The 9,990-nt window shown below is 36.7% G+C and overlaps 1 protein-coding gene across 1 annotated transcript in view; it reads right to left on the reverse strand.

The window, feature by feature from the left end:
- The window catches only part of LOC139714653 (zinc metalloproteinase nas-6-like), a 49,415-nt gene extending 40,542 nt beyond the window's left edge, over window positions 1-8,873 (reverse strand). Inside the window, exons 1-3 of the mRNA XM_071626332.1 lie at window positions 8,604-8,873; window positions 6,906-6,962; window positions 6,504-6,531 (exon numbers count right to left, since the gene is read on the reverse strand). Of these exons, the coding sequence (XP_071482433.1) occupies window positions 6,504-6,531; window positions 6,906-6,962; window positions 8,604-8,660 (142 nt within the window). The 5' untranslated portion in view covers window positions 8,661-8,873. The remainder of the gene's footprint in view (window positions 1-6,503; window positions 6,532-6,905; window positions 6,963-8,603) is intronic.
- Window positions 8,874-9,990: the final 1,117 nt, after the last annotated feature.

The raw sequence follows: 9,990 nt of genomic DNA on the forward strand, positions 1-9,990 counted from the left end.
TATTCTGTCTTCTAAACTGTTGTCAGGTTATTCCCTTTCTTAGAATGCACTGGCTTTGAATATTAACAAGAATACTCTAAAGAAATATATAATAGAAAAGTACAAGAGAACGAACTTGCAAATTACAAATTTAAACACAGTCTAAAAAGAACTTGACTTCTATTCACTTTTATCTTCTTTTTTTTTTTGGGGGGGGGGAGGGTGCATTATGAATGAAAATATGAATCTGCTAATGGATATGAAATACTGAAAGTATGCTTTCTATTATATTTCATACTAGATGGGGTTAGTTTTTATTGTTCATATTTTAGTTATTTCTTCACCATCGATAGCCTCAGTGCTTCAACAACACATGCACACTTTGAATTGATTGTTTAAGTAGGGAACACAAAAAAATAAGTCGCTTGCTGTTTTTTGTAGTAGACAGCCACACAATGTATGTCAATTTTGGGCAATCTCTGGCAATGCAATGTCATAAGTGGAGTAGCTTTGTGACACTTGACAAAAGCATGATTTTCTCACAAACCCTTTATGTATAAAAGGATTAAAAAATAGAGTTTGTTCCAAAACCTGAGAAAGCTCAACATATCATATCTACTTTTTTTTTGCATATAAAAGAACACTGGACTTCACTCTTTAAGAAGGCAGAAACTATTATCAATTCCTTACATACGTCAGTGACTTGTCAAGGAAATGTGCATGTTTTTCCTAAAAGAAAAAAAAATGAAATTCTTTTTAGGTTTTCCTTGAATTGTTCTACGCATGTGACATCATAAACTCTTCTCACTCTGCTGCGACTGCACAAATGATTTAAAGATTATTAACTTTTGAACTGAATGTCCGCTTTTCAATTTTTTTCTGATGTGTTCTAATAGTATAAGCCCGCTTGGGGTACCAGTTTGAGCATGTGCAGAAAAAGGTTATTTGTACCGAGAGACAGGTTGTTTTTTTAATTTCACTGAGATAAGCATGTGTGATGCTAGGATTATTCATGGAATCCTTATAAATGGTGCCTGCCAGTACATCCACTTGACAGCAAGCCTGGTATTTGGCAATATTAACACACAAAAAAAGTTTGTTAACATATTCAAGACAGCACTTAATAAAATAGATGATTCCCTAAGTGTTGATTGACGAACCATACTGGTGACTTCATCTACACTGGTTAGGTTCATTCTTTGTTTGAATATGAGATCCATAAATGGCTATGGTGGGCAAGCTGCTGCATTATGTCACTTTGCATTTGTACCTATGTGCACATGAGCTATCTCCGGACTGGCTTATTGCTGCGCATTCACTCAATCCACATGTAGGTCTATTATGAAGGTGGACTTGCCCTCTAACTCTGATTATAATTTCAAGCTTTCTTTAAGTAGGTTGTATAAAGTGGTGATATATTTGTGTAAGGTTTGGTGAAAATTAAGTGTTAAAATCATAAATGATTGGGAGAGTTGTGAGACTGTAACATCAACACTTGAGGTATTTCTCATGCATGATCATAAATCTCTGTAAAATATTGATGGTAATAGTAATAATAATAGTAATGATGATGATAATAATAATAGGAATAATAATGATGATAATAGTAATAATAATATATTTTGCTCCTGATCATTATGCTTGTGATGGTGCCAATACCAATACCTGCTTTATAAATGTGAAAAATCGACTGCTCTTTACAATATTTTGAATGTTGGGGCTAAACTGCATACATTGTGTAATTATATTTTTGGTCTACTGAGTACAATGTGCTTCTTGTTTCCATCGCTTGGAAAAAAAACCAATGTATCAAAAAAAAAAACTGTTTTTAAACTTGTCTCACTGAAGACATATTCCTTCCTCTTCATGTCCAGTCTGTCATACCACTGATTGGTTAACCTTATTTTCCCTTTCTTAGGTAACATTTTCTGTGGAATTGTTAATGTTAATTTGATGCAATGAAAAGTGTTTTCAGATGTGCTATTCTGCCCGAGATTTATAACTGGGACATATCTTTAGCTGTGTGCATAAAAAAGTAACCAAATTTAGATGTGCATTCTTCATTTTTTGATTCTTTTTTCACCTTATCATTGGTGTAATTGTATATGAAAAACAAAATGTGAAGTATACTAATTGTATAATGGGGCACATTCGCAAGCTCTCAAGCTTGGAATTGGATGGAATATGTCAGTACAAGTAGTGAGTTTCAAATATATATGACAGAACTTTGCCATACCCTTCATTGTTTTGGCAATAACTTGTGTACGAGAAATCAGAGTTGACATATCGCTGTTAATGTCTAAGAGCGTCATAAAGGTGCTTTGTAAGATGTACCGGTAAATTCAAGGTACATATCTATGATCCATTCTAGAAGTAAAAGGACAATGTGAAAGATAGTTGCCACATAGTTTACTATTACTCTGCACAAGCTTCAGGGATTTTTTGTATAAAAAGAATTAGTGCTTTTTGTCAATGTGGTAACTTCCTTTAAAAGAAGAAAAAGTAATCATTTGATGGAAAGAACGAATATTTTTCTTCTTATTCAATGTACTGACCAAATTTCATACACTTTTGATTTACATTGCCCTTTTTATGACAAAATATGCATCTCGTATGAGAATTTGTAGAAATACAATGTATATTTGATGTTCATTTTAAAGTAAACCATGAAAAAGAAAATCGCTGTTAACTTGTCCCTCTTCCATGAGACATATAATAAAATGTTAATAATTTATATGTAAGTATGCACTGTATTCATCATGTTTATGTTCTATTTGTTGTTGAATTGAAGTCTCTGACTTCAGTTTTCGAAAGATTGTGGATTTAATTGACTGAGAAACTGTGTGTAAATCTGTGCATGCTATTTTTGCTTCATGTCTGGAGTGTTACCTTAGGTAATTGTTTGTGAAGTCAGTGAATGCATCCAGTATATGATTATTTTGGTTTTAAAAAAAAGTTATAATTTTCACCATATGGGGTGCAGAAAGGTAACCCTAAATAGAGACGTGTGCAAATTGTATTGCATCCTATATTGCGGTGACTTTATCACCCCATAGGGTGCAAAATTACAACATTAACAGCATGAACCATAATGGGTGCAGGTATGAGGTGCAGAAGGGGAACCCTGTATAGAGGTCCATATTTGCACCTTATAGGGTGTTGAATATAGGGTGCTAAATAAGAACCCCCCAAAATAGAACCCTAAATGGAGCCGCTGGTGTTACAACGATATGAACCAGAAAGGGTGCAAATTTGCACCTGAATTTTTGTTCACCCTATGGGGTGCAGAAAGGGAACCCAATGGAGGGGTGCAAATATGCACCATATCTGGTGTTAAATATAGGGTGCTAAATAAGCACCCTCAAAAATAGAACCCTAAATGGAGCCGCTGGTGTTACAACGATATGAACCCTATTGGGTGCAAAAGGGAACCCAATGGAGGGGTGCAAATATGCACCATATATGGTGTTAAATATAGGGTGCTAAATAAGCACCCCCCAAAATAGAACCCTAAATGGAGCCGCTGGTGTTACAACGATATGCACCCTCTAGGGTGCAAATTAGAACCGTAATTTCTCTGTGTGTACGGTGTATGTATTTTCAGTCTTTTTGCTTTGATGTAAAGCGCCTTGAGCATTTGTTCAGAGTGGAGAATGGCGCTATTGAAATTGTATGTATATCATTATTATTATTAATTTATCTTCACGTTTGTGTACTCATTTTAGAAAATATCTCCGTCATGTATGTGTGTTCCTTGCTTCATTATATTACGAAACAGATGGAAACAAGAGTAAAAAGTGGATTCCACCCACCGGTCAACCAACTAGTCAACATGGTATTTTAGTTTTAGGACGAGAAGCAATGTGACCAAACATTTTTTTAATGAAACAAAGCCAATTATATAACTGAAAACAAACAATAAATAACATAAGAATGAATGTTATGCTGAAAGCAAAAGGTAATTCCAGAATTGTGTTACTCAACAGGGCAATGGCGTATATTTTCACATGCACGATTGCGATTATGAATTTTGTTATTCACTCTATGGGGAGAATTATATGAGAAACATGTTTAAAGGGGCTTTATTCGTTTCTTCTACACCTTGGTGTTTTTTTAATGATTACTTGGCTTTTCACAACATCACTTAAAACGTTAACAATCACACATAATAATGACGATTTAATACTAACATGGATTAGATGACAAAGAAAACAACCAGATGGATAGGAAAAGATATGTACCAACAATATTTTGGACTAATACGCAAAAAAAAAAAAAATATGAAACAGAAAATAATGAAAGTGGTTTAAACAAAGTCTGACCCGCCCTGATAACTATGACAGGATGCGTATAACAGTAAGTGTTAAAAATATTTAATAAGTGTTCAAAAAATCGAGTTGCGGATTAAGATGCTGGCGCTGCAGGGGATCAAGATGATATGGTAGAAATGATAATATATGGCAACATTTAGTCTCTTAGTACAGCTAGTACACGTCGGGTCAATCGGTATTACAACGTTGTTATGGTGTATGAGATATTGTATGTTAATATGCTTCTGTTTCCGTTTAAGATGCACTTTGTGATTGTGGTTTTGGGTGTATACATGTAATGTGTTTCATGTGTATTTGTTTTAACATCCACTGTACGACGAATTTCCGTTGCAGACAATAAAGTAATCAATCAAATACCCACGAAGTTTTTATTGGCTTTTTATTTTCTCTTCTGGAGTAGATTTATATAAACCAACCCTGTCAGGAAGAAGAATAATGACAGATAGTAAGTATCAAGCAAAAACTAGCGATCAGAGAATGAATACCAAGCTGCTGCAACAAAGTTTTTTTTTTCTATGATTTTTTTGAGGGATATTACATTAACTTCCTTTTCTGCGGTTTAGGTCAAGCAAAGAAAACGCAAGCAAGCAAGCAGATGTACCCGATTAGCAATACTCAGCAAGGAGCAATGTGGATATTAATTGTATGTTAGAAAGTTAATTAACTTCAACCAACGGAGTTCGGTCATACAGGTCGACAAAAAAAAAATATAATGAAAGGATTAATTTCCTTGGAATTGTTCGGCGTTAATTCTCGCTATCGCCAATGACGTAAAAAGTACCCGGATGTGGCTTTTTCGTCAAGATTTAGGGCACTTGGTAGCAAGGGCACTTCCGGCGCGGGGCATAATTTGCACAACGCTAGCGTGCGCGTACGTGTACCTTACCTATAGCGCAGCGCCGACCACGGATACTAGTACAGTGGGCCAATAGGCCGCTGTACCGCCCGAGCCAGCGAGTGGCCAGGCAGGCCTGTCATACTCGTACACTGTAGTCCCCGCCGGCGGCCGGCCTTGCATTAGCATGCACCATAGACAGAAAGATCCGTCTGTCCGGTGGACTCTTTTATATTTATAACGCTGTCCTCCGTAGACGGAGGGGATCGGTGAAGCCAGACGCAGTCTTCGCGGAACATTCCCCGACGAACAGATACAGACCGATCTTTCAGTCAACATGCACCACTGCACGCAGCGCATAAGCTAATTACATAACACATATCGGTACGGCGTACTGCTTGATCATGCGATCGATGTGCACATCACAGATCAGTCATCTCTGCATACGCTGAAAATATGCTGGAAAATATTCACCCACCTGGATATACAGTATATCGTCATGGAATGCCCATCTTTTTTTTTTTATTTGTTCTCTGTCGAAATGTCACGAACACAATCGGGAACGAACAGTGATCTCGAACTTATCCTGTCTCCGAAGCAATTTCTTCCAAGTAAGTTCGTACAATGTACGTAGGCACTAGGCCTACTACCTAGTGCTACTATAATACTACCACTACTAGTAAGTCGCGCGTGCACGTACTGCGCTGTGGAGTCACCCGCAAACTTCACCCACGCGGCCACGTCACGTCTCGCATGCCAGTAAGGGTCCTATTTCTGCAGATTTTTTTCATTTATTGTCGTGCGAACAACACATGGCAGCTTCGCAGCAACAACCAATAGTCGTATTAACAGCAATTTCTTAAGAATGGAGAAATTTCAAATCATATTAAAGCTGTAATTCAAGTCGAGAAAACCGGAAGTACACGTAGAATACAGTCGGTTGTGTGTGTAAATAGCATTAGTCACGTATCACGCGCGTACGAACGGAAGTGACTTTGCTACCGGACTATCCCATAATGCACCGTAAATGACGCTTAAATGAACATCCGGGTACTTTTTACGTCATTGGCGATAGCGAGAATTTATAGAATGGTCCTGTCAGCACAAACCAACAAACACACACACAGAGACACAGACATACATAGACAAAACTAAAAGCGATCATAATTCAAAAGCGATGGAAAAAACATAATATTAGCACAACAGTTCAAGTAGTAATGATAGTGATATGAATTGTCTTGTTATGACAGGCACATTATTATAACTGCAGATATACAGGTCCTCTGGATGGCAATACATGTATATTATGGCCAATACAGTTCGTCTGATGGCTAAAATAAAATGTAAATTTGTCTTACTGTCTGCTGGCGGCTGTACTAGATCCACCTGTAGATGTGACATAGGCACGTATAGAGAAAACAGGTACTTGAGCGAAATGGGGAAAAATGTGTACAAGGTAAATATGAAATTCATGAAATACGAAGTCCAAAATGCCTATTGTTGAACACACTCAACCTGTATTGCGTCTTAACTATCAAAAGTTATCACGGACACCCATCATGAGAAAAAACAAGGAGAGTCTCACCTCCCTGCTCTGACGTATTATGAAAGAACAAAAGTTACTCTCCCCTTTTCTTGGCTAAGCTGCCATATAGCCACTTCACATGGTTTCCCACCCTACACGTCATTAACTTTGTTTTTTTTTTCTTCAATATATATACAGAAAGTATCTTGGTAAGTGTTGGTACATGTATACTTACTGAGCCAATACGAACGCCACGTGCGTTAACCTGTCCGACCTTGTAGTCATATGCTGCCTGCAATCGGAGACAAAAAAAAAAAAATATTTACGTCAGCAGACTGCACACGACACGCTGATAAAACTGAATTAAAAAAAAAAAAATCATGATATTCTAGAAAGGCAGTAAAATTGATGCATATGAACTGGACGATAGAACAATGCTTAGATTAAAAGAACAAAAACAAAATAGAGAAATTTATGCAACGTTCCATGAAGTTTTAAATTCATTGAAATGCATGTAGTCCACGGGACTTTTAATGATTTTATGGAAATCACAATTATCTTTTTGTGTCTGAGCTTTGAATGATGGCAAAAGTTATTTTAATGCAAGTAAATGGGCATTTTTGAGGTAAAAGGGTACATTTCAGGGATGTCAGGTTATTTTCTATTTCCAATTAGCTTTCCCCATAAATATGATATGATCTTTGAGAACACTTTAATGAAAGATAACTTTGCCCCCAAATTTCTTCAAACAAGCAAAATATCGGAATTTATGCGAAATTGAAAATTCTTGGACGAACACACATTAAGAGGGACTGACATCTATGTAACATATGAAGGTGAAATGATAAATGTTTATTGAAAATTTGTTGTTTTGAAACTGAATGGCCTGATATTGAATAGAAAAGACAGAAAAGACAATGTCAGCCCCTAATTTCTATTGAACAATGTGTCTCATACCATTTCTAGACTTAGAGGTGAACGTACGTTACGTGGACTGACAATAAGTTTTCAATACAATATTTCGTCCGGACAACCTTACTGCCTTAAAATCCTAGGTTTGCTTTATTGATATTCATTTATTGATATTCATATTCGTATTTTGTCAATCATATTTGAAAATCAAACAAACTCTTCAATTGTCACCGAAATTCATCGCTGCTGCTTACAAATTCAATATTTTGCCATTCAAATTCGGCAAGTGATATATGGACCTTTATGTCGAGGGCAAATTAGAGCCTTACTCATTTCTGTGTCGATCGAGTGGATAAATTTGAGAAAGCGAATAATTGTTGTGATAGGAAAATGCGGGGTTTTTATGTATGATAAAGGTGCCCTATCATGGTAAATGCGACGAGCTAACGTTCACCTCTTTGGTTAGACTGTTGAAAGGCAAATGAATCATTTCATAGCCTTATACCATATAATCTGGGAGACAGTTTTGGATGAAACTGAGGAAATGAATGCCAATAGGTGAGATTGATTCTACTGTCTTGATCTTAGCTCCTTTAGTGAATTTGAATTACAATTAACACATGGTGAAAAGTGCACGAAAATGTTTAAACATTGATGGACAAGAGATGAGATCAAAACAAGCATTTTGTGATGAGATCGACAATATCTTCTTATTTTCAATAGAGTGAAATGACGACGAAAATGGGCGGGGGAAACCTCTATCTAAGTTAAAAAAGAAAGCATGGCAAAATTCTTCTTCTATGTGCAGAGTGAATTTACAATTTTTTTTTCTTTCACACACACATCACTTTGATATTGATATAATAGTAAATTTCTTTTGTCAGCAAACGTGCGATGTTCGACGAAGAGAGACAGAGTTTGCTTTTAAAGATGCAAAATTCTACCAGGCAGTGGTGTTTCACAGTGAAATAATTGTATACACTTAAAACACATATCATAAACAGTGGAAAAGTTCACTTACATGTGACACTCCTACACCCAGACACAGCACCATAAACGCAATGCACCCTCGTAGCATCCTCAGCTTCGGTAATATTCCTGTCCACTCGGCAAATCGTTAAAGCGTAGTTCCACCAGTTTATACACCTGTTATCTGTTCTGAACGCTTCCACCAAGTCCAAATGCGCTTCTGCTCTGGAGACCACCTGAGGAGTCCCTATTTATTGACCGGTCTTACGTCGATTAAAGCAAGGAACCAGACCAGGTATGATCCGATGACCTTTGCCACTGGACTGTTGAGGCTGTTGAGGGGGTTGAGACAGCTGCCCAGAATGGTAAGCAGCATCCGTTCTAAGATCTTTATCACTGCAGTGACATCATTGACAGCCAATCAGAATGGGTTATGCAGGTGAGTCACTGTCGGTCATTAAGATAAGTTTTCGTGACTTCGACCATGAATACACATTTTTTTTTTCTATAGCAAAATGAAGAAATCATGGAAGATAGGCGAATGGTGCGATGTAATGATGTAGCATATATTCATAATCATCCTGGTCATTTGCGGTATTCAATGTCTCTCAGAGGTGATTGATGTAACTAGCGGTAGCATATTTTTTCCCTAACTACAGATTATAATTTGATTGTCATGATCGATGTATATCTTTGGTTCACTCTGAACAAATGTCAGTGATAACTGGAGAAAGATGCTGTGTTTGTCAATAATTCAGCTATAAGAAAGAGACAAAATGTTATGTGTCACTTTACCCCCCTAAAAACTGATCGATGTATATCTTTGGTTCACTCTGAACAAATGTCAGTGATAACTGGAGAAAGATGCTGTTTTGTCAATAATTCAGCTATAAGAAAGAGACAAAATGTTATGTGTCACTTTACCCCCCTAAAAACTGAAATCAACATCCTCAAACTAAGGATTTCAGGGGGATCTGGATGAGGGCACATTCATATTGCCTTTCGCAATACTAAAGGAAACCAAAACTAATGGAGAAATGTGGATAGAGTGAAAGCAGCAACATTAGTAGAACACATCAGTTTAAGTCTGAGGAAAATCGGACAGTCGATTCAAAAGTTATGATTTTGTTTGTGTGTGTGTGTTGGAACCGCTGGATGAGGAGACTACTAGATGTCATGATGTCACGTGTGAACAACAAAAAGAAAATATTAAGGGAATTCCACAAATTTCATTTGTTTTCATGAAAATTACGCATTCCATCAACTTGATACTGGTAGCAATTATTGTCCCTGCTTTCTAAAAACGATTAGTCAATCTATTGCTCTTTCATTATGTTGAAAAGTGATTTTTTTTTTCCCGTGTGGAAATCCCTTCATATCTTCTTTTTACATGTTGTCTATACATAACTCGTCATCACAACCTCTAGTAGTCTCCTCAT

Source organism: Diadema antillarum, unplaced genomic scaffold (genome assembly GCF_040938485.1).
Source record: "Diadema antillarum isolate AM-2024a unplaced genomic scaffold, OU_Dant_1.0 seq00002362_RagTag, whole genome shotgun sequence".
In the NCBI taxonomy this organism is placed as follows: Eukaryota; Metazoa; Echinodermata; class Echinoidea; order Diadematoida; family Diadematidae; genus Diadema; species Diadema antillarum.